Below are 26,059 nucleotides of genomic sequence, written 5' to 3' on the forward strand. Positions count from 1 at the left end.
AGAGAAGCCACTGCAATGAGAAGCCCGCACACTGCAACGAAGAGTAGCCCCCACTCGCAGCAGTGAAAACCCAGCGCAGCCAAAAATAAATAAGTAAAAAATAAATTTATTTTAAAAAATTAAAACATAAACCTTAATAAAGTGTTGAAATACGTTTGCCATTAGGTGTTGCTCCCAGTGTGTGTATTATAAGCATCAGGGCTCTGTCAGGGTACTGTAGCCAGGATTCAGTCTATTAAGTAACTTAAAAAAATAAAAAGTAAATCAGAATACAAAAGAGAGCAACAGAAGTGGTTTACAAGTTGGGGGAAATATTTCTGGGGAAAAGGTTAAATAGCTTGATATTGTACAATTAAAGTAAAGCTAAAAACATAACTCTATACCGCAAATTAATAGCCTTCAAATATACATTAAAATCTTGATTATCTGAAACCAGGGGATAATGAGCTAGTCTGGATAATTAAAAGGGTGTCCTCTTAAAAATTGAAATTATTTTAACTGTTTTTGATTGCAAAGGGTTTTATGTGCTTTCTAAAATTTAATAAAAAGAATATAATTTGAATTATTCCAATTCAAAGTAATCTATTTGGACATCAATATATATAATATACCATCAGTTAATATGCTGTTTTGGGGAGAGCTATTTGCTCCTATCTTAAATCGTCTTTACTGCTGTTTTGAGTCTTTTCCCCCTTTAATTTTACTGTTTTCTTTGTGGTTAGTTTCTTAACCTTGACTTACGTTCCTGGTTATAAGGGGGTACACCTTACTTATAAATTTTTGTTTTACATGGATAAACACAGGTTTTACATGCTTTCAAAAGTAGGGAAAAAATAGACTATAATTTGAATTATTTTAATTCAGGGTCACCTTTCTGAACATTTAATATAGTATGCCATCAGTAAATGGGCTGTTATGAGGGCTGTTTGCCCCATTGTAAATCATCTTACTCTGTGGCTTTTTTGTCTTTTCCTCCTAGTTTTCTCTTTTCTTTGTAGTTAGTTCTTGGCTTGACCTAAATGTTTCTGTTTATAAAGGATATGTCTTACTTTCAGGGTTTTGTTTTTGCTTCAAATAAGAGAAATTAGACACCAGGTTATGAAAATAAACTTATTCTCAGAGGGAGCTGAGAAAGAGTATTTTGAGAGATGTTTGATATGTTGAACATGGGTCCAGCCATGTTCATAAAGTGAACATCTAGGATGTTGATGATTTTGTATCTGCTGAAGCCCCAGTAAAATCAAATTTAGCTGCACCAGTGGTGTGGTTAGATCCCCATCTTGTACAGATGTTATGATGGTTTCACAAACTAACTGGAGGCATCACATAAGAAACCATAATAAACAGAAATTTGTCATTGCCTAGTCCGGAATTCTAGGAAGCAGCTGCCCCTCTGCTACCCCAAACCATATCCCTGTAGATTCTGAGCTTTCTGTAGAAAATCTTATTTTCTCTGCCCGAATTATTAACTTACTGTGACGGGTTTGAGTATTGACTCCTCTAAAGATATTTTGTATAGTGAATCCTCTAAAGATATTTTGTATAGTGAAAGTGGCTATAAAATTGATTTTTGTTGATGTGCTTGCTTTAGTGTGGGTTTTTCCATAGTAGATAAAGGTTTTGTGAATTAAGGATATTTAGTTACTGGGTAGAGAAAAGACACCACAAAGAAAGATTTTTCATTTATTTAAAACAACTTTCACTATTGAGGATTTTTAATATTAAAAAGTATGTTGTTCATCGTTTAAATTCTGAGAAGCTGTGTTATTCACTACTGCCGAGGTTTCTGGAGCTACCAAAAGGCCATTATACACCACTTGTGCTTTTAAGTTTTAGTCAGAATTCATAGGATACCTTAAGTGGTATAATTACCAATTATTATATACAATGCAGCTTTTAAAAAGAGGGTTTTTTTTTTCCTTAAGAATTACTCTGTAAACAATTCAGTGTGGAAATAGTTTATAACTGGTGTTATAAACTATCTGTGTTTAGTTATGTAAACTGTGTTTAGTTTTAATGACTACTCAAAAGAATGAGTATTATTTTAAGGAAATATCAAAAGGAAATACTTAGTTTTCCAGAAATAGTTATGATTATTGGATATAGTTGAAGAACTAATTGGTAATGTGGACTCAAACCTACTTGTTTTCACATTTTTAAATTAAAACAATTTTTTAATGGAATGGAAAAACACTAGCTTATTTTAGAAGCATTATAAACTTATCTAGATATCCTTTTCAGAGCTCTGACGTGGAACTTGGATCCTGTTAGGCAGGCTTTTTTGTGGGTGTATGAATTCAGATTCCACCTGTCAGTGTACCTATAGGTAAAGACATTAAATCACACCCTCTGTTCTGACCTTTCCCCAGGGGACACTGACTAGAATTCTTTGGCTCAGCATGAGAGGCTATTTGAATAGCTCAGTTCAGAAGAGCACTTTGTGAAGCAGCAAGAACAAGGGAAATAATGTTGCAACTACATTTTTTAAGACTGCTACTATGGAGACTTAAAACTTGACTTTCCCTACCAGGTTCTGCTTGGAAGGCTTTTATTTCCACAGACATATTTTGATACCGGCGGCAGTTTTATTGCTTAGCTAATTAGATATTTATATTTTTATTCTTCCATTCTTCAACAATTCAGTAATTATTCTAATTAAAAACGTGTTTGCTTGCTTTTAGTTTTGTTTTTTTGTTTTTGTTTTGTTCTGGTTTTTTTGATGAAGACTGATGGAGATCTAGTTCTTTTTAGATTTGTGGGTTTTTTTCTTTTGTTGTTTAGTTGTATGAATTAATTTTATAATGTTTATTTGATAGTGCTAAGGAGAAATTTTCATACTGCTGTGGTATATCTGGATAAACTAAACAACTTTTTTAGTGTAGTGGAAAACTGGTACAGCAAATGAGGAAAATTAGCAGCTACAACTTCTAGAATGGATTCTTACAGGACCTGTTTGGCAACTGTCAAACTTAGTGGCTCGTGGTTGGAAGAAAAAGATGAAGACATTTATGAGGTTGAATCTCGGGTGCCTTTACCACGTCCTTTTCCTCTATGTGAACATTTGGATGAAAATAACTCAGTAATTGTTAATACTTCTATTTTTCATTTTATTCATAAAAGAAATGGGCATATATTAAAGCTTATTTCCAAAATTTCCCTGCCTACCCCTCCTTATTCAGTAAGTATAAAAATTTGTTTTTTTATAGTTTTATGCTTTCAGTTTTTTATACATTTAGTTTAAAACTGTAATGAGAAATGAACTTTAAATGTCTTTGGTAAGGGTAAATGGAATAGAATCTTGTTTTCTTCTTGTTTGGTGTGTTACTACTCATTCATCCTGTAATGATTAATGTATTGAATGGCTAAATTTTGTCCACAAGCCCCAACTTGGGTACATTTTTCATTCCAGAAAGCAGAATGAGATAATATTTCAGTTCTCCCATGCCAGGCAAGCTGTTTTCAAAGATCCTGCTTATCCTTAAGAATCTTACTTCTATATGTTTATGATGCCAATCCTGAGTAAAAATGGAATGATTATATTTGAAGGAATAGGCATTGTCATACCTAAAACAGCTAAGTGAATTGTCATTGAGCCAATTAGGAAATGTTTACAATCATATGACATATTGCCTGTAGTTCCGGAAAAGAAAAAAGGAAACCTGGATTCTTATTTCAGTTTTTTTGCTAACTCCCTAAGGAGTTAGTTATTTTTAATATGCCTACTAATCCTATGAGGAAATACCTTTTTCTGCTTTTTATGTGAAATGTAGGTTATAAGCAGTGTTAAGGGTATTTAGCATAGTTAGTATTTCAGGTTCCTTTGACACTTAAATGTTGTGAATGATTCACTACAAGTTACTCAGTATGTTATTTGCCACTTTTTGTGACTTTCATGGCTTTAATTATATGTACTAGCTAGTATTTAACAAGACAGATGCTTTTAGAATAGTTTTGTTACCTCCCCTAAAGCTTTTATATTAAAGTGACAGATTATTTACTAATGATACATACTTTTAATGTAGTAAGTTTATTAAATTATGTGAAAATATTGAATATGATATTTTTATATATTTCACATTATTAAGTATTAGGTTATAGGTATTATATAAATATTAGGAATAAACTGTACCTTAACTGGATGGAAGAGGTTTTTTAAAGTATAATGTATTTAAATAAATATTTGAAGGAATCTCTTATTCCAGTAAATGTGGGTGCCATCTTCTATAATAAGTGAAATTTGTTTCCTAGATCTACTGTATTTGAGCCCCAGCTTTTTTGTTTTGCTTTGTAAAACTGAAGTTATTTCTTGTGGTTTTATAGTAATACTTAAATGTATCTTAAGGCAGGTTTAGATCTTGTCAGAAAATAGAATCTAGAAGCCGACTTATTTTTCTTATCTAAAGCAAGTGTTTATTTTGTTGTAAGTGCATTGTTGTACAGTAAATTTGAAAAAGGAACCAAAAACTCATATCCTAATTAGTTAGAGCTGTGAACTCTTTTAGAGATTTCATATATTTCAGGCAACCATTTTACAATGTACAGAAAAAAAATTACATATGTACATGTGAAAGCAGTTGATTTATTTTTAGAATATAGGCTGTGACTAAGTTCAGGAGCAGGACTTTTTATAAATTAGTTCATATTTTATGGTCATTTTTTAATTTTAAAAATTAATGTATACTGGTTATTCACATTTAAAGGAAAATAGTCTTTTGCCAGTCAAAAGTAAAAATATATGTAAAGTTTTATCTTTGTTGAGGTAACAACATATTATTACAGATATTTTAGGAAATATTTTGTGATTAAAATACGTGCTTAATTTTCCATTATGAAGCTTAAATGTGTATGCATATTATTTTCAAGTAATGGGTTGTGAATGATATTTAAAACATCATATTAAAACAAGAATAACTGTACAATAGATATGTGAGATACTGATTTATCCAGCCACAAAATGATACCACAAAAAGCTTTACTTAGTAACTCTAAAATCTATTTGCTATGGTAAATTTTAAAATGCTATGGTAAATTTTTTTAAATGTAATGGTGTTAATATTAAATACCAGAAACATTTGAGCTCAATTTTTCCCCATGTAGTTGTTTTAATAAAAACAGATAATGCAGGTGCTAGCAGTAAGAAGCCCAGAAAACTAAACCAGAGATAGTGCTTTTCTGCAATTTCATGCAGCTGATAACAGTGATCACTGTTTTTGAGCGCTTTGTCCTTGAGCCTGTACTTGACTGTCATCTTAAAAATTGTTTAAGAATGTGGTCAGTATATGCCAATGACAGCATTTTAAGGAAGCTGTGTTTATAGATAATGCCTCTATATTCTAAGGTTTTGAAAATAAACTGAATATTCATTTAGAGTCTTGTAGATGTTTCACAAATGGACAGAAGTATAAAGCTTTTAGTTAAAATACGGGTTAAACTTCATTTTGTTGTGCCACTATGATTTTATTCATTGATGACATTGCATTAATCATTTATTATTAGTTCCTCACAGTGTACAGCAGGAGTCGCAGTCAATAAGTGTTAAATACAGAAAACATAAAGCTTATCATAGAACACATAGTTACATAAAATTATTTACCAAATACAAAAAGGGCCTGTGTTTTATTAATTTTATATTTCTCTTCATATGATAGCATACAGATCTAGTGATGTAAAGTGGTTTATTTTCAAAAGCAGCTTTTTTTGTTGTTCAATAAAATTGGAATACATATCTTATGTAAAGTTGTATACAGCTAATCTACTTATCTACTGATTTACCCTACCTACTAGTACTAGCATGCACTAGAAATATTAAATGACTACAATTCAACAGTATATCTTTATTTTCAGTTAAAATTCTTTGTTTTAAGCTTTAATGGGGAATGACACTGGTATTCTTAACACTTTGTCTTCCTTCATGTCTACTTTCCCTCTTTGTTTAGCTGGAACATGCGAAAGTTACACAGACAGAATTGATGCGTGAGTCATTTAGACAGAAACAAGAAGTGACAGAGTCCCTTAAGTGCCAAGAAGAACTGCGAGAGCGCCTTCATGAGGAGTGCAGGGCCAGAGAACAGCTGGCTGTGGAGCTCAGTAAGGCTGAGGGTGAGCACCCTGCCATTGGCAACTGAGGGTGGAGAAATTTCAAGTCTAAAAATAAATTGTGGTGCAAGCCAGGTTTGGAAACCACCAGTCTACTTTTAATTTCAAATGCCCATTGAAAAGTAGTTATAGTTTGTCTTCAGAATTCCTCTAAGCAGTTTTAAAAACTATATATATCTTTTTAATTATAAAAAGTACTTAGTAGAATTATAGAAAGTATTTAAAATTTTAGAAAATACAGAAATGAATGATAGTGCATTGTTACCATAATCCCACCATAAGATAACTGTTATAATTTAAAGATGAGGAAACTGGAGCAAAGAAATGCTAATAAATTGTTTAGTCACCACTAAATAGTGATTCCAGGCTTTTAAGCCTGTAAAGCTCCATGCTGTTTATATCCTACCATGCTGTTGTGGGTGTTGGCCTTCTAGAATCACTTAAAATATCAACTTTCTCTAGTATATTTAAAATGTGATTCAGTTCACAGCATCTGATTTATATTAAGCTTCCCAGGAACCTATCTATTTATATCCGTTTAATAAAGTGTGTTATACCTACATGATGTGATACATTAGCATAACAAATAATAGAAAATTCAGAGGAATTTCTTATTTAGACATATTTAATAAGAAAAGGCTGTATTGAGCATACCATAGTTACTGCTATCATCAACAGCAAATTCATTCAAGACTTAATAGGTTGGAATGATTTAAAATTTGCTAACAGAACACCTTTTATTATTTATATAAATATAATGGTAAAATTTGAAATAATAATTACATTCCTTGTTAATTTTATTTTATAGGTGTCATTGATGGCTATGCAGATGAAAAAACGCTTTTTGAAAGGCAAATTCAGGAAAAAACTGATATAATAGATCGCCTTGAGCAAGAGTTGTTATGTGCAGGTAATAGATTACAAGAATTAGAAGCAGAGCAACAGCAGATCCAAGAAGAAAGAGAATTACTGTCGAGGCAGAAGGAAGCTATGAAAGCTGAGGCAGGCCCAGTTGAACAGCGTATGTATTTTTAGACTTTATATGACTTTATATGAAACATTCCTGAAAAGTTCAAGATGACTTTTTTCCCCCTTTCAGTGCCATTATTTATATATTTTATATAGGGATTGAAAAAAAATAATAATAAAAATAATAAGAAAATCTACCTTATTGGTAATTGTCTTATTAGCCAACCATGTGGAATCAAATTTTTTTTCTTTCTCCTTTGGCATATTTTGACAGAAAAAGATAATTCTTCATTTATCCTCAAACCTCTGCCTAAAGAGAAAGCTGCATATAATGAGGCAGGATATTTTTTAAACTGTGTAAGATTTAGTTCTTTTAATTGCAGAAAGGCAGCAAAATGTATACTTGGATTAACTAAATAAGCGCGTTGACCTGCACTAGTAGTGAGCAGGTGAGGTGGATTTCAGCCTGCAAGATAATATATTGAAAAGGTCACTGGCTGTTAGAAGCAGGCTGACATCATTTAATATAAGCAGGACTTCAAAGAATAAATAAGTTTACAAATAACCTTTAATTTTTTCTTAAGTGAGACATTAGGTAACATCTTAAAGTTTGTTTGGTGGTAAAAAAAAAAAAGTAAATGTCAGTCTTTGTAACAGTGGAACTTTAAATCCTTTTAATCATATCTTCTCACTTTTATATTACACATGCAGTCAGATTATAAATGTGTAGTCTAATTGAATTTTATCAATTTAGAGATACAACATACATTTTTGTAATATGGGGAAGTTTTTCTGGTTGCTCAAATTTGTTTAGCACAGGTTTAGGGTTGGAATTTTTAATGTGGAAAGTATATGTATGATACATGTAAAATGTTTAAGAAATACTGATACATCTGAAAATGTTACCAATGATAATAATCAGTGGTTTCAACTTTTACTTCTAATTCTTTTGTGTATGTGTATTATTCTATTTTAGGAAATAGAAGACATATAAATTATCATATTTTTGTTCTGTGTGTGTGTTTTTTTCTTTCCTAATAGGACTAGTAGATGCTGCAGTCGATGCAGCACCTGGAGCAGGTGTGTTTATACAATTGCATGGCCATTGGGTGACCCTTGGATTTTTCAACCAACTAACGTATCTCTTAATTTTGCTGTTTTGTTTCATACTTAACAGTTTTTCTCTTTAACAACAGAAAAACTCTTCTTACAATAAAAATACATATTTATATTTGGAATTAACAACTGAGATTCATAGTGACCATCATCTTATTATATTATTCCACAGAGCTTACGACCATTTCAGTTTTTTTAAAGAAAACGTTGGCTTATTAAAAGTTTTTTTCTTTAACAAATATATTAAACTCTTACAGCCTGTGAGTTTTCAAATTACTCTGTTCTAAATCAGGAAGTATGTAAGATGATGGTATCAATAGGATCAGTGAAATTTAATAGACTTTCTGGTTGATTAACTTTTATATTAACATCTAAATTGTTTTAAAAGGAAAGCTGTTTTCTGTAGATTTCTAATCCTGAGTACAGTGTTGACAGACCAGTTAGCGTAAAGACTCTAGAGTTATATTCCTTCCATTTTCTTCATTAGAGAATTGTTCTACTTTGCTATATGTAATTTATTATTGTATGATTAATGTTAATAATGATGGCTAACACTTATATGTAGTGCTTACCATAGTCTAGGCACTGTTCTTCACATATATTAACTCATTTGATTCCACAATAACTCTTAGAGTTCAGTACTGTTACTATCCCCAGTTTACATGTAAGGAAATTGAAGGACATCATGTTAAGTGTCACAGAGACAAGTGGCAGTTAGGATGTGAACCCACAGTCTTTGCTCTTAAGCACCACACCGCACCACACCACACTACCTCTCATACTTGTCAATTTTCCCGTGATACACATACGTGTGAGCATGCAAGACTAAGTCAGGAATGTGGATCTAATAAGGAGTAAGGCTAATAGGAATTCTGATTCTAGTTGTATTTCTTCTCTGTAACTCTTACTTGCCTTGGTTAAAGGTTTACAGTATTTGATCTCTGTGTGTATTGTGTATGCATATAAAAATGACTTTATGGGTTTAAATGAATTGATTTTTGCCTGAGGTGAGTTCTTTCTGTGCTTGAATTTGGTTAGACTTTGCTCTTTTCCTTATAGTGAAAGTGGATTTTGAGGGGGTCATTTGCTATGCTCTTTTCACAAAAATATTGTTTTTAGTGACAGGACATATTCTTTTTGTTAATTCTGTACAATTTTATTGATACTAGCTTGCTTACTTACATAGGAATATGTTATTTTGATATTTTCGTAAGAGTATTTTCCTTTTTTACATGTGTTTGAAGGAAAACTCAGCTCCTTTATTTCATGAAGTTAAAATTTGAATACAGTTATGGGTGGTTTCACTATCATAACATCATTAATTGTGATTTAATGTAGTATATTTTTGCACTTATAAACAGAATTACTACAGGAGACAGAAAAACTGATGAAGGAAAAACTAGAGGTACAGTGTCAAGCTGAAAAAGTACGCGATGACCTTCAAAAACAAGTGAAAGCTCTAGAAATAGATGTCGAGGAACAAGTCAGTAGATTTATAGAGCTGGAACAGGAAAAAAATGCTGAAGTAATGGATTTAAGACAGCAAAACCAAGCACTGGAAAAGCAGTTAGAAAAAATGAGAAAATTTTTAGATGTAAGTATTCTCAACATTAATATTAATTTTCTCAGTGGAATGCTACTTGCTGCTCTTCTAGGTTGTGGATTTTAAATTATGGAGGGACTCTTAAATTCTAATATTTCCATCTATGTGTGTCATCTACTAATGAATTGAAAAATACTATTTTGATTAAAAATTCTAGTAATTTTTATTGTGCAGCTTTCAGAATTAAAAGCAGTACAGGCAGATTATGAGTAAGCCCTACCAGTTAGCCTTTTTCCAAATTCATAGTTAAGAAGTTTGTCGTAGTCTTTTTCTTAACCAATAGCCAAAGCAAGTTAGGATCCTAAAAGCTAATTGGCCACCACTGTTTAACCCATAAAAGATACACACACAGGTAACAAGTGTGCCCTGAAAGCAAAGGACTGGAACAGTTGTCATGCTGTCATTACTCTCTTCCAAAAAGATGTTAAGTCTCTAATTTCACATGGATTTTCTTCTTTGGGATTTCATTTAAGCCATGTGTTATCTTCACAGATCAGAGAATAAGATTCTTACACATTTTATAATTTTAGGTGTAAAACCTAGATTAAAATGAAAGAAATTGGTTTACTACACAATTTGTTCTACTTTTTTTTGTCTAATGATTAAATTAATAGTGGAATTCCTCCTTTCTTCCAAAAAAGTAAATTCATTTTAAGAAGAACATATTTATGTCATTCTGTGTTTAACATTACTTGAATTTTTAAAAGTGTTGTGCTTCAGATAACATTTAAATGCTTAAATTTTTGTTGAAGAGCCGTAATAGGTTATGTACCATACAACAAAGTTTATCTTTTTAAACCTTTTTGGTTTGGGGTATTCCCATGATCATCAGTTGTTCATCTTCAAACAAAACTGTGCCTACAATTAAAGGGAAGTAAGGAAAATAATAGCTTTAATAAATATTATTTCTTCAGTTACTATTATTATTAAATTTCAGGAGCAAGCCATTGATAGAGAACACGAAAGAGATGTATTCCAACAGGAAATACAGAAACTAGAACAGCAACTTAAGGTCATACCTCGATTCCAGCCTATCAGTGAACATCAAACTAGAGAGGTAAGAATTTTACTGATACTGTCCACCATACAATAATTTGTATATTATGTGTAAAATAAGATGCATATAATAAAAAACTTAAAAGGAGTTCTTTCTATTGTATATAAATCTTCAAAATCAGAAACTTAAATATTACTTCAAAATGAGAAGGTTCTTGAAACCCTAAAAATTCCAAAGAAGTATAATATAAAATACCTATAAACTCATTGTAGTAAAATGTTATTTACATTCTCATTTAATAGAAGGAAACTGATGTAGAACAGCCTTATCTATTGGAGCAGTAGAAAAGTTATCAATCCCCACAGAGTTTATAGTTATTCATCTTGTTCCTAACCTTTTTAGATTTTGAAAAGTAGCTCTGTGTTCGTTGACACCCAAAAGAATATTTAAGCTCTAGAACTTCCTGTCATTTCCTACTATTTGTTTTCTTATATTTAAAAAGAGTGAGCTGCCTCATTCATGAAACTTCAAGAAACTAGCAAGGATGTGTGTATTTGATTTTCTTCCAAATCATTGATCCGTTTGTTTTCTCCTTACTTTGCCAGATCTGAGTCCCCAGCTTCTGATATTTTCAGGATAAAAAAAAAAAAATCTAACTAACAGTATATTGTGCCATTTTGCCATATCTCCTTTACTGTCTTTTCCTTTGACCTCACTTCAAACTTAGTCCACCTTTTATTGTTAAAGTTTCTCCTCAGGCTATATTACTGTCATCCTTGAACCTGTAATTGTAGGTAAGCTTGCATTTCTTCTAATGTTTTGAGGAATAAGTGCCATTTTTAGATAATTTCCTGAAAGTATCTCACTGAAATAAGGTAGAATTCCTTTTTTTCTTACCATCACATTTCTTTTTTTGAAATACGCTTTCTCTCTTCACTTGATTAGAACTAATTTCACAAGCTATCTTATTGATCCTTCCTGTATCCTTCCATCACAGAGCCATTCACTTGAATGGTGCTGCATATCAGAATCACTTAGGGAAACTTTCAGGGTGCACAAATCCCTCTCGGCCTCTATTCTGGGCTGGTGGAATCTGTAGGCTGCAAAACTTTCCAAGTGACTGTATTAAAGGTCCCCAATTTCCTCCCATCCCTGTGGTATTTAGAACCATTGTATTATTATATGTATCGATATAACCATTTGTGGAAAGAAAAACATAATCCATGAAAGTTTTTTAGGTCATCTTATCTTACATATAAATGTAAGTCAGTACTGTGTAAACTTGTTTTCTTTATTAGGTTTTGGTGTGGCTGTGCCATTAGAGCTTGTAATTCAACATTATTCAAAAATGTATTGTTGCTCTTCCTAGCTAGAGAAACTCTTAGTCTTAAGAGAACTTTTTTAAAAGGTTTGGTGAAAGGAATATTATTTCTCTTTTACTAGTACTGCTTAGATGTATCAACTCAGAAAACGTTGCTGTAGTTGGAGACAATGGCGCTATCCTCATCAAAAATAAAATTAGCATAGCATCTGAAAATCCTTTTTGAAATGAGGATAGATATATTATTAACATGCTTACATTTTTTAACATTACAGTTTTTGCTTATTATATTTCCAGGTTGAACAGTTAACAAATCATCTGAAAGAAAAAACAGACAAGTGCAGTGAGCTTTTGCTCTCTAAAGAGCAGCTTCAGAGGGATATACAGGAGCGTAATGAAGAAATTGAGAAACTGGAGTTCAGAGTAAGGGAATTGGAGCAAGCCTTACTCATGAGTACGGACAGTTTTCAAAAGGTGTGACATTTTCTTTGGGTTAATTTTATCAAGTGTTTTAGTACAGATTACTCTTAGTTACATGAACATCAGTTTTTTTAAATTAAAAAAATGACTGATGATGCTTTGTTGATATTATTGCATAATGTATATGTCTTCATTGACATCATAACCATTGTATATATCTTGATGTCTTCATTGACATCATAACCATTTCTGTTTATTCTTATCTCCAAATGTTCCTTGCATATCTGAGTCCTGATAAAGAAAGGTTAATTAAACCAGAAGAATTAATTGCCCTTTTAACCATCAGTAAGTTTGTGATTCTAAAATAATAGCAAAGTGAAGAATCTGTAGGCACCAGTTTAGGCTGATGCTTTACCCCAAACTAAGAAGCAATGAGATCTGTTCCTGTTATGCTACAGAAAGCAAAAATGAATGAAAGAAGAGCAGGGTAAGGAAATTGGGAGGGGAGCAGTTGAGGGGATAGCCTTCATTTTATCTGAGAAATGAATTTTAAGATTGTCAAGCAATTCCTGTCTTAATTTGTATAAAATGCATTCAAGACTGAGTGTTGTAACTTTTGATCATTCACTAATGTAGATTATCTACTTCTAATTAGAGAAATAGAATTGCTACTTCTCCGATTAAAATGGATAGTCAGGATTTAATGTCTGAAATTTTGAGAAAATTCTTATATATTTAAAGGTAGAGGACCGAAAACAGTTTGGATCTGTAGAAGCTAAAGCGGAATTGTCTCTAGAAATACAATTGCAGGCTGAGCGAGACGCCATAGACAGAAAGGAAAAAGAGGTAAGTTTATTTTATTTATTTATTTTTTTTTTTTTTTTTGCGGTACGCGGGCCTCTCACTGCTGTGGCCTCTCCCGTTGCGGAGCAGAGGCTCCGGACGTGCAGGCCCAGCAGCCATGGCTCATGGGCCCAGCTGCTCTGCGGCATGCGGGATCCTCCCGGACCGGGGCACAAACCCGCGTCCCCCGCATCGGCAGGCGGACCCTCAACCACTGCGCCACCAGGGAAGCCCCAGGTAAGTTTATTTTTAATGACAAAGTGTGGCTTGAATTATTTTAGAAAATATCATTTGATTAGAATGAATTTTATGGTCTAAAACCAAAGTTTAGAGTGTTTCTTAGCTTACTGCCTAAGTTGAACTTGGAAGACAGTAAACATTTGAACCAATAAACTGGAATGAAGAAGAGGGGACAAGTAAAAACGCTTGGACATGGGAGGAAGTTTTGAGGACAGAAAAGGTGGCTGGTTTGGTAGGTATGAATTCAGTGAAGAGGAGAGTGCAGAGAGATAGTAGGGTTTGGGCACAAGGCAGTATCTTCTTCTTGACCTTACCATAGGCTTTGAATTACTGCTACTTTGCTGTGGGTTTTGTTTTTTTTTAAGTTGTATTGCCCTGGGAGATAATAGTGCCTTTTTACAGTGTGCTAAACATGTTCTTAAAACAAAAGATTAATAATAAAGTAATTCTGTACAGTTCTTTTATGTTTTTCTACTCCCTCCCTTTCCAAAAAAAAAAAAACCCCAGAAAATGCACTTTTAAAACAGCAATAATTTCCAGTTCCTAATTATTTAAACCTTTGTCTACCATTAGTTTTTCTAAAGCATAGTGTACTCTATGTCATCTAGCTATATCATATTTTAAATGTTTCAAAATTTTTAATTACATTTTAATCTCTTTCCATATAATTTTCTCAGGACATTTGATATATTTTAAGAAATATTTATTGAATGTAAACGGTATATTAATGAGTGCTTTGAAAAATAGAAGAATGATTTAGATGTCAGCTAAAACTATAGCTTGGAGGACTTGTAGTTTGGAGGAGAAGAAAGTCATTATATAAATGACTAATGGGGGCTTCCCTGGTGGCGCAGTGGTTGCGCGTCCGCCTGCCGATGCAGGGGAACCGGGTTCGCACCCCGGTCTGGGAGGATCCCGCATGCCGCGGAGCGGCTGGGCCCGTGGGCCATGGCCGCTGAGCCTGCGCGTCCAGAGCCTGTGCTCCGCAACGGGAGAGGCTGCAGCAGAGGGAGGCCCGCATACCACACAAAAAAAAAAATAAACGACTAATGGAAATGATCATTTCCATGAGAATGGTTATTTTCTCATTTTCACATAGTACTGACTAATGTTTATCTAAGAGATTCGTATTTATTTTGTTTTTTGGCTTTTATGTGAGAGACAGAGAACATTTTTGTTGATATGTAACCACTTCTGTGTGTTTCGAAAAGAATTAACATTTCAAGATTTACCTTACACTAAATAATCAAATAAATTGTCTGCTTTCTAAAAAGATGGAACTCCAAAGCTGGTCGCAAAGGCAATGATAACTGATTATGGATAACTGATTAAGTTTACTAATTTTATATTTTTATTGTCATTTGAATTTTATTTAATGCTACTTAACACCTTAATTTCTTGAAGTAAGTATCCAGTAACTGCCTACCATTTACTTAGAATCATAGTTGTTGGAACTACAAGAGGGCTTAGAGAGCTTCTGTCAACCAGCTCCTAGTTTTTACATATGAAACAGAGGCCGACATGTTCTGATGGCTAACATTGGTCTACTAATACTTGTCACTGTTATTCACGTTTGAATAACAGTGACAAGTATTCTGTCAGAACCCACTCACTCAGTAACTGGAGACTGAAAGATAGGAATGTAAAATTGAAACATATATCTCTTAATGAAAATAACTTCTTAAGCATTCTCTCCTGTACTAGGCAAATGTTTTCAGATATCTGACAGTATAAACATAAGATGTCTATGTGTCATTATATCTGAGATACTTCCCACTACTCTCATAGCCTAAGTTTGTGTAAAACTTTTTTTTAAAGTTTATTACAGTATTTAGAAATTCAAAATGAATAGAAAGAGAAGAAAACCTTAGAAGATAGGAATTTCAGGATGTATAAGAGAAGGAGAATAATGTGGAGAGAAATAGAAGGAAGAATTTCTTTAAGAAAAAGATGCCTTCAGTTAGGTTTTAGCTCTGTGAAGGTTTTAGCTCTTTATAGAGTTAAAGAGATCTAGCTTACAAATGGCGATAGTAAATAATAATAGTTAACTTTGTTGAAGTCTGTGCTAGAAAGTGCTAAGTATTTTAAACGCCTTATGTCATTAACCGTTGCAGTCTCCCTGAGGATAGGTTCTATTGATATTTCCACTTTACACATGAGTAAACCAGATCTTAAGAGAGGTTAAGGAACTTGCTCATGGTCACACAGTAAGTGGTTAAACAATTCCTCCTCGATTTCTCTGATTCTGGAGCCCTGTGATGCTATACTGCCAAAACATCCGGGCATGTTTTGCCCTTTTAGTGAGAAGTATTTATTACAGACTGTCATTCAACATTTATTGAACTTCTATGTGTAGAACACCACTGTCCAATTGTAAAACCAGTACCGATCTTCAAGGAATCTCCTATCTAACTAGGATATGTATACACACATATACATACATACGTGCATACACACACACACACACATTTGAAAGAGAAGAATACTTATTAAAACACAAATAGGTGCAAATTAATGTAATCCAAACAGTCTAGATATCATTTAGTAGCTAAATAGAACAAGGGTAAACCAGAAAGCTACCATTTCTATTTTTAGACCTTAATAATAATTTTCTGGTTTTGGGTTGTCATAGACTCAGTAATAAGACAGCCAGGGACTGCAACTGAAGTCTGGCTGAGTAAGAGGAGAGAATGCCTTACAGTGTCATTTTGGGAATTGAAGTCTCTGTTTTGATGCCTCAAGTTCAGCTACTTATAATGGGAATGTTAGTGCTTTAGACCAGTGCTTCTCAAACTTTAATGTGCATATGAATCCCCTGGGGATCTTGTTAAAATGAAGAATCTGATTCAGTAGGTCTGGGGTGGGGCTTGAGAATCTGTGCTTCTAACATGTTCCCAGGTAAGGCCACTTCTGCTCCAGGGACCACTCTTTGAATATTAAGGCTAAGAATTTGACCATAAACTGTTTTATCAAAAAAGAAAATAAGTATCAGGTGAGGCAGGGCAAGGGCAGCAATTTTGAACTTAAATATCTATGTATGTGTTGAAATAATACCTTGTCATCAGAAGTAGTCGTAGAAGATAGGGATAAGTGTAAATACCATTATATTAGGTAACTGTGAAGAAGATATAATCATCACAATTTTCAACAAACTAACCTGATAATTACATGTGCACAACTACTAACTATATTTAAGGCGTGCCTACTGAGTTTAATATCATTGTTAAATTATTTAACTATGTCTTAGACATTAGTTATTAGAAGCAGGATAAATGATAGTTAATAATGTAAGCTTCCAGAGGTAAACTCCTGAGGTTCAAAAACTGGCTTCCACATACTAGCCTTGTGACTGCAGGTCAAGGTGCTCCTCTCTCAGTGACCCCCTTCCTCATCTCTGAAATGGAGATAATCCTAGTAAAGATCTCATAAAGTTGTTATAGGGTTTTTAAAAAAAATAATACATATAAAGCATCTTATGCAGTGCCTAACAGTAAATTGTCTATAAATGATGGCTATTGTTACTAATATCAGTATGATTTCTATGAATGAAGTGTTAGGCTAAATGATTCTGAAGGTCTTTGCCTTGCTAATGCTAAGATATGATTCTGATTACGTATCGGTGTGTAATCAGAATATGCCCCCTTTCAAGTTCTAAGGTAATAAATGATATGTATGTACTTTCTGAGCCAGCTGCCACTAAATGCTGCTCTTGTGTCTTAGGTTGCTTTTAATGCAGCAATTTTGATCATAGGTAAATACACATTTGAAAATCCATTCATTAAAAATGTATTAAGAAGCTACAAAGCATTGAGCTAAATGACTGTTCCTCTTCTCAACCAAACCCAAATATTAAACCAAACTCTTAATATTCATCATTAGTTTCAGTCTCTACATAACCATCAAAGAGCAATTGCTTTACCATTAGTGGTAATCTTTGCTCAGAAATGAGCTGAATTTCAGTTGTCCTACATATAGGAACACTCTAATTTTCTCCTAAAATGGTTTTACTGACTTACTCTTTAAGTTTCTGTTATTTCAGACCTAAGGGTCTCTTGCTCTTGGCATCTACCTCTCTGCTTCCTTCTGCTCAAATAAGGCACGTGGCTGCCAAACCTTTCATTGGGTTAAGTATTAATATGGACTAAATTGAGCTAATCTCACTTGGTGGCTAAAATAACTGACCTAATTCTACAGCTTTCTTGAGCATTTTTAATAGCAATTAATTTAACATAAAATAAGATCTAAAATGTGGACTCTTTTCCTTCCTCCCATGACTCTTTTATGCTTTATCAGAGGATAATTTTACGTAGGAAATGGCTCCTTGTATCCTTCCTCTGAAGGTCTCGTCTTTGCTTTGGGCAGGATGGTTTAAAGGTGTTTAGTTTGAAAATGTCTACAAACCACACAGTTACATCTGGCTTAGAGAAACCCCTTTCCTTTATTCTCATGGCTCACGTGTTTTAAGCATATATACTATAGAGCCAATACAGCACTCTTCATTCTCTCTTGACAAATAAACATTTGTATGAACAGTTTTTTCTCTTTCCTTTTGATAATTTTGGTATCAAAGATCACAAACTTAGAAGAACAGTTAGAACAGTTCAGAGAAGAACTGGAAAATAAGAATGAAGAAGTCCAGCAACTACATATGCAATTAGAAATACAGAAAAAGGAATCTACTACCCGCCTACAAGAACTTGAACAAGAAAACAAATTATTTAAGGTAATTACTTAAGGAAAACTTTGCCTCTAAATAATTCATTGTTTTTGTCTTGTGTAGTAGTTGTAGTATTAAGCATTTGCTAAATCCAGCCGCTAAATAATACTTAAAAGAGGAACATTAGCTGCAGATGGATTTGCATGGAATTTATCTTCAAGCCAGCATAAACATTTGAATTCATCAGAAATGAAAAATTTTGGAGAACTTTATCAAAACATTTTAAGAATTATTGATTTACAATAATTATATAATAGCTCTGATTTTTTTTTTCATTTGTATGTTTTAGATGCTATAGCTTGGTAAGAGTTAATTGACAAATGTTCCTAAAATCACGTGTAATGCCCTATCCAACTGGGATGGTTATTTTTGATCCTAGGATGAAATGGAGAAACTGGGATTTGCCATAAAGCAAGCTGATCCTATCTCTACCCAGGACCAACATGTACTATTTGGGAAATTTGCTCAAATAATGCAGGAAAAAGAGGTAGAAATTGACCAATTGAATGAGCAAATTACAAAACTTCAGCATCAACTTAAAATTACAACAGATAACAAGGTACACTAATTTAAAATTATTACAACTAGAATTTTATTTTTATTTTTAATTGAAGTATAGTTGATTTACAATATTGTGTTAGTTTCAGGTATACAGCAAAGTGATCTGGGTTTTGGGTTTTTTTTCAGATTATTTTCCATTATAGGTTATTACAAAATATTAAATAGAGTTCCCTGTGTTATAAAGTACATCTTTGTTCTTTGTCTATTTTATGTATAGTAACTTGCGCTGCTATGAACATTGGGGTGAATGTATCTTTTCAAATTAGAGTTTTTGTCTTTTGTGGATACATGCCTGGGAGTAGGATTGCTGGATCATACAGTAGCTCTGTTTTCAGTTTTTTAAGGAACCTCCATACTGTTTTCCATAGTGGCTAAGCTAGAATTTTAAAGGGTAAGATGGTTATTTTTCAGTTTCTTTGTGAATGTAAAAACCAAGTAAAACTTTCTCTTTTACCCATTAATTTTTTTTTTTTGTGGTACGCGGGCCGCTTACCGCTGCGGCCTCTCCCGTTGTGGAGCACAGGCTCCGGACGCGCAGGCTCAGCGGCCATGGCTTACGGGCCCAGCCGCTCCGCGGCATGTGGGATCTTCCCGGACCGGGGCACGAACCCGTGTCCCCTGCATTGGCAGGCGGACTCTCAACCACTGCGCCACCAGGGAAACCCACCCATTAATTTTAATTTAATAAGACATACTGGTTTAACAAGCTGTGTATATGTTTATCCCTTCCTAACATTGTCAAAGATTTTTGATGTTTTATAGGGAGTCTCTGGTGACTCAGATTTCATCATATCACTCTAACCAAATCTATTAAAAATTCTTCTATTTTGTGTGAGTTAAATAAGATAATGACATTTGAGCACTGTTTTAGACTTTTATTTCAGTACTTTATCCTGTTATAGACTGTTATATTTCAATACTGCATCCTTTTCTATTAGATTGTATTGATATTGACTATTTTACTTATAGGAAATCATCTATTAAATGCCTAAATCACTTTATGTTTAATGACTTTCTGAATGAAGTTCTAAATAAGGTCCTTGTTTGATGTGATGGAGGACTGTTGGTCTATATTAAAATTAATTTAGGATGTCTGAGAAGTAAATTATTTTTTTGTGTGTGATCAACACTTAAGATCCTGCCCTAAAATAAAATAAAATTCCCTAAATATAAATACATATTTATTGTATCTGTTACTTTTTTGTTAATAGGTTATTGAAGAAAAAAATGAACTAATAAGGGATCTTGAAACCCAGATAGAATGTTTGATGAGTGATCAAGAACGTGTGAAGAAAAATAGAGAAGAAGAAATTGAGCAGCTCAATGAAGTGATTGAGAAGCTTCAACAGGAATTGGCAAATATTGAACAGAAGACATCGGTGGTTACTAATTCTCTCCCAGAAGAAGCAGATAGTTTAAAACATCAGTTGGATATAGTAATAGCTGAAAAACTGGCTTTGGAACAGCAAGTAGAAACCACTAATGAAGAAATGGCCTTGACAAAAAGTGTACTTAAAGAAACCAATTTAAAAATGAACCAGCTAACACAAGAATTATGTAGCTTAAAGAGAGAATGTGAAAATATGGAAGAAATTCATAGTATACCAGAGAAAAGTGTTAACATGGCTGTAGATGATCTGAGCAGAAACAAACCTGGACTAGAAGTAGTCCTAACTGAGGGTGCTCGTAAACCCCTAGAAAATCCGACTTACCTCAAATCTTTTGAAGAAAACAGCAAAGTTTCCGTAAGCAGTTTGCAAACACAGGTGCTACAACTTGAGAGCACTGTGAGTGCAAAGGACTTAGAACTTACCCAATGTCATAAACAAATAAAGGACCTGCAGGAGCAAGGCCAGTCTGAAAAAGCAGCACTGATAAAGAAGATGGCAAACCTGCAAAATATACTTGAGGAAAAGGTGGCTGCTGCTCTTGTGAGTCAGGTCCAACTCGAAGCAGTTAAAGAATATGCAAAATTCTGTCAAAACAAACAAGCAGTTTCACCAGAACCTGGAGGAACAAATATACAGAATTTAAACCAACTAACAGAAAATGAGGTGGAGTCAAATGTGTCAGCACTGACCTTGAGAATATCAGAATTAGAAAGCCAGGTGGTTGAAATGCAGGTAGAAACTGCAGAAAAAAATGCTTTAGAAAAAGAAAAGAAGCTACTAGAACTACAGAAGCTATTGGAGGAAAATGAGAAAAAACAGGGAAGCAAAGAAAGGAAAAGAAGCCCTCTAGGAGATTTTGAAGTTCTCAAGGTTAGTTTGTATTTGATTTTTTTCCACTTAAATACCCTAAGAAACTAACTCTCTTTTCCCTGTTCCTTAAACTTACTGCTAATTTATTAAATTAAATACAGTGTTCTTTACGTCTAGAAATTCATATATAAAGGGTTTTTATAAAAAATATTACCATTCCATACAGTCATTATTATCACCAGAACAATGGATACAAACTATATTTTGTGGTCTTAAGATCACAGTATTTATTTCACTACCATAGTCATTAAGTAGAGCAGTCAGAAGAAACTTGGAAATGTTAAGTATAGCAAATGTCCTCTGGAACTTGTGTGGGTTTTTTCCTTTTTCCTCTGACATGCATGTTAAGTGGTCATCATGCCTTTTAAGTAATGAAAATGTCAAAATATATTAGTGTTCTAGTGAATTAATGTATGAGTGTTAAGTCATTCACTTTTGCAGATTTTATACCTCATAATAGATTTCATCCTTTCACCCCTTTAAGTCTACTTATGTAAAGATCTGAAATCACAGTTATTTCTTAGCATAGGATAGGACAGGTGTGAAAGGACTTTAATTTCCGAATTCTCACTTTATATATTTATAATTTTGAGAAGTTAATGTATAGTCCTATCTGAACACCAGAAATTAACTGATATATTAGGATTCTATAAATATTTATTTCGCAAAGGATAACAATTCTTTCCATTCACTAGGCTTTTTCCTCCTAGCTCACTGGAACTATATAAATTACTGTAAATGATATTTAAAACAGTAATGTGATGGGACTTCCCTGGTGGTCCAGTGGTTAAGAATCTGCCTTCCAATTCAGGGGACGCGGGTTCAAACCCTGGTCAGGGAACCAAGATCCCACATGCCACAGGGCAACTAAGCCCGCACGTTGCAACAACTGAGCACATGAGCCACATCTACAGAGCCCATGTGCTCTGGAGCCTGCACGCTGCAACTACTGAGCCCACATACCACAATTAGAGAGAAGCACATGCACCGCAATGAGGAGCCCGTGCGCCTCAACAAAAGTTCCTGCATGCCGCACCGAAGATCCCGCCTGCCCCACCTAAGACCCGACGCAGCCAAAAATAAAATAAATAAATAAATATTTGGGCTTCCCTGGTGGCGCAGTAGTTGAGAATCTGCCTGCCGATGCAGGGGACACGGATTCGAGCCCTGGTCCGGGAAGATCCCACATGCTGTGGAGCAACTAAGCCCGTGCGCCACAGCTACTGAGCCTACGCCCTAGAGCCCGTGAGCCACAACTACTGAGCCCATGTGCTGCAACTACTGAAGCCCGGGCGCCTAGAGCCCATGCTCTGCAACAAGAGAAGCCACTGCAATGAGAAGCACGCGCACCACAATGAAGAGTAGCCCCCTGATCGCCACAACTAGAGAAAGCCCACGTGCAGCAACAAAGACCCAATGCAGCCAAAAATAATAAATAAATTTATTAAAATAAATAAATATTTTAAAATAAATAAAATAAAATAGTAATGTGACTTTCCATAAATATAAAACTTCTAAAGTAACACGTGGTATCTTTTGAGGAAAGTGATATAAATATGAAACTTTTTTGAATGGGTAAACTATTGTCATTAATTATAAAATTTTAGGATACGTTCTAATGACATGATTTACCTTTCATTCCCAGAAATATCATTCTTTTCTTACTGTCTCAAGAATATAAAATGGGGACTTTCCCCGGTGGTCCAGTGGTAAAGAATCCATCTTCCAATGCAGGGGATGTGGGTTCAATCCCTGGTCGGGGAACTAAGGTCCTACATGCCATGAGGCGACTAAGCCTGTGCGCCACAATTACAGAGCCCATGCACCCTGGAGCCTGCACGCCACAACTAGAGCAGAGAAAAAAAGAAAAAAAACCTGCACGCCACAACTAGAGAGAAGTCCGCATGCCGCACCGAAAGGTCCCACATGCCTCAGCGAAGATCCCGTGTGCCTCGGTGAAGACCCGATGCAGCCAAAAAAATAAAAAGAAAGAAAGAAAATATAAAATGATGGTTGTGAAGAGTTTCCCTGTTTGTTGAAAGAACATGGATCATTTTAAGCCCTTTTATCTGATAAGCAGTCTTTCCTGAAAAAGCTTTATTGGAATGCACAAGTACCTTGAACTTGGCTTTGTTTTTTTGCAAATAACATGTTCATGTTTTCCACTGCCATTTAGACAACTACTGAGCTGATTTATACCAGTGAAGAAAATGAATTTTTTGGTCGATTTGAGACTCTTACAGCTGAGTCAGCAGCTACCAAAGAAGAATTTGCCAGTTATAAAGAGAAGGCAGAAAAACTTCAAGAAGAGCTTTTGGTAAAATAAGTAACATAGCTCCAATTTCTACCTATCTTAATTTTATTTCAAAGTGTATATTCTCTTATATGAAAACAAACCCAGATCTATAACTTAACAGCTAGAAAAAAATCTTTTGTAAATTTGATGAAAAGGTATTATATAGTTTCGTTACTGTCATCTTTCTTCTTTGGTTTTCCTTGGAATCTTTTTTAGGGGGATGCTTTTAATCTCTAGTCTGTTAATGAAAGAGGAGAAAGACATGTTAAAGAGTACTGTATATCCCCTGAGAACCAAAAGTAGAGGCTGATCAAATGATTTCACTTCTCTGGTAATCTGTGACTATACATATATGTGAATATAGATGAAAACTGTGAGTTTCTGAAATGTTTTTCCTGTTATTCTGAGGAAAATGAACATATTAGTGTGAATTACACTCTCCTCTCTACCCTAAATTGTACATGTGATATTTTAAACTGAATGTTCTACTGTTCTATTCATTATTTTTAGGTAAAAGAAACAAATATGGCATTTCTCCAGAAAGATTTAAGCCAAGTTAGGGATCAACTCAAAAAGGCAGAAGAGAGATTATCCTACTTCTTAGAAAAAGAAGATAATACCGAGGTACAAGAAAACAGAAAGTTCTGCACGTTAGAGCCACTTCCTGTAGAAGTGGGTAAAAGCTCTGCATCACAGACAGATGGGACTCTCAAGGTCAACAGCAGCAATCAGACTCCACAAATTCTTGTTAGAAATGCAGGAATCCAAATTGATTTACGGAGTGAATGTTCATCAGAGGAAGTCACTGAAGTAATTAATCAGTTTACTGAAAAAATTGAGCAGATGCAAGAACTACATGCTGCTGAGATTCTGGATATGGAATCCAGACATATTTCAGAAACTGAAACCTTAAAGAGAGATCACTATGTTGCTGTTCAGTTACTGACAGAGGAATGTGGTACCCTGAAGTCAGTGATACAGTGTCTGAGATCTAAAGAGGTATTTGGTTTTCATACTGTGATTTTTCAACAGTCTATGATTTTTTTTCCCAGAATTCTATGTTTTTAAGAGACAAAGAAATTTGGGGCAATCTCTTCTTTATGATAAAATTACAATTTAAAATCTTTGCATTGTGTAGAGTCAAATAATAATGTTCCACAAAGCTCCTGTGCAGATTTAGAACCCAATGTTATCATTCCTTAATTTATTAATGTCTCTTATTATTATGGTAATATCCATGAAGAAAAAAATTAAAGACTTACTGTATGGATAAGTAAGTACCATGGATATTTATACCATGGATAAGTACCATGAATATTTCATTTATTGTGAGAGGTGTGACATATATAATTGTTTTTTTGTTTTTTGACAGCATTACAAAAGAACAAAACTATTCATTGGATCCTGTTTTTATTAAAGCAAAAAAATGTTATCTTCTTTTGTTTGTTTTTTTCTTATTAGGGCTCCTCAGTTCCTGAATTAACACATTCCGATGCTTACCAAACTAGAGAAATATGTTCCAGTGGTAAGTTATATAAATTTCTAGAATTTGTATAGTACTTGTTTAAAAAGAGTTTGTTTCTCTTTAATAGTCAATGGTTTTCTTTATTTTAGATTCTGGATCAGACTGGGGTCAGGGAATTTATCTTACACAAAGTCAGGGATTTGACATAGCATCAGAAGGCCGAGGCGAAGAAGGTGAAAGTTCAACAGATTCATTTCCAAAGAAAATAAAGGTACTAAAAGGCAGACATCTTTTAGTAAAACTATATAATAAACATAGCAGTTTATTAGAAGTTAGTATAGAAGATCTATACTATAGTAAGATCTCTCTGAAGAGAGAATTGCATAGCTAGAAGGAATCTTGGGGCTCTAGTTTTATTTCTGTATTCTGCAGATAATAAAGTACAGTGTATTTAATAGTTATTTGTATAAAGATTTTTTTTAAATTTCTATTCCTAATATTTTAGTTTGCCAAAATTATTAAAGCAGTCTCAAAGACTCGAACTTATCTCCTACATATTTCTTTTGGTCAAATTAGTGCCTAATAATTAAATCCAAGAAGAGCACATTAGGTAAATGTGGAACTTACACATGAGAGCTACACAAAGTCATAGGCTGTCTTCTGGGATTGGCTTACCCCTCCATAGGAAGAAGGCATTCAGTAATGGTAGGCTGGTGTTTCCTTTCTGCAGTGGCTTTTCTAAATCAGTCTAACTGGGATAAAACTATGTTAAAATTTGTTTCTCTTTTCGTGTCTGACTTTGCAGTCTCTGAAAAAATGTCCTAATTCTGGCTTTTGGGTTATGGTTTCTAGGGATTACTGAGAGCTGTCCATAATGAAGGCATGCAGGTGCTCTCTCTTACTGAGTCTCCCTGTAGTGACGGAGAAGACCATTCTGTTCAGCAAGCTTCAGAATCTTGGCTAGAAGAGAGAAGAGCTTACCTCAGTACAATCTCATCTCTTAAGGATTTGATTACCAAAATGCAAATGCAAAGGGAAGCCAAGGTACTCAAAGAATATTACGCATCTAAAGAGCTTTATATGATTTTTATCAATAATAAGTCACTTTACAAAATAAATTGTTGTCTTTTATGATGTATTTTCACATGAATTTC

General features: G+C 33.9%; 1 protein-coding gene across 18 annotated transcripts in view; it reads left to right on the top strand.

Moving 5' to 3' along the window:
- Positions 1-26,059, top strand: part of AKAP9 (A-kinase anchoring protein 9) — a 196,380-nt gene that overhangs the window by 145,998 nt on the left and 24,323 nt on the right. For 12 of the 18 annotated variants that reach the window (XM_055084976.1, XM_055084981.1, XM_055084975.1 and 9 more), the window contains 15 exons: positions 5,937-6,099; positions 6,905-7,117; positions 8,107-8,145; positions 9,543-9,775; positions 10,722-10,841; positions 12,400-12,576; positions 13,264-13,368; positions 18,176-18,328; positions 18,702-18,881; positions 20,095-21,144; positions 23,321-23,461; positions 23,951-24,439; positions 24,902-24,965; positions 25,055-25,176; positions 25,758-25,949. In XM_055084976.1, coding sequence (XP_054940951.1) covers positions 5,937-6,099; positions 6,905-7,117; positions 8,107-8,145; positions 9,543-9,775; positions 10,722-10,841; positions 12,400-12,576; positions 13,264-13,368; positions 18,176-18,328; positions 18,702-18,881; positions 20,095-21,144; positions 23,321-23,461; positions 23,951-24,439; positions 24,902-24,965; positions 25,055-25,176; positions 25,758-25,949 — 3,441 coding nt within the window. The remainder of the gene's footprint in view (positions 1-5,936; positions 6,100-6,904; positions 7,118-8,106; positions 8,146-9,542; positions 9,776-10,721; positions 10,842-12,399; positions 12,577-13,263; positions 13,369-18,175; positions 18,329-18,701; positions 18,882-20,094; positions 21,145-23,320; positions 23,462-23,950; positions 24,440-24,901; positions 24,966-25,054; positions 25,177-25,757; positions 25,950-26,059) is intronic. The other 6 variants (XM_028489992.2, XM_028489995.2, XM_028490000.2 and 3 more) reach the window with 2 other exon arrangements.

The sequence above is a fragment of the Physeter macrocephalus genome, chromosome 5, assembly GCF_002837175.3.
Source record: "Physeter macrocephalus isolate SW-GA chromosome 5, ASM283717v5, whole genome shotgun sequence".
Lineage (NCBI taxonomy): Eukaryota > Metazoa > Chordata > Mammalia > Artiodactyla > Physeteridae > Physeter > Physeter macrocephalus.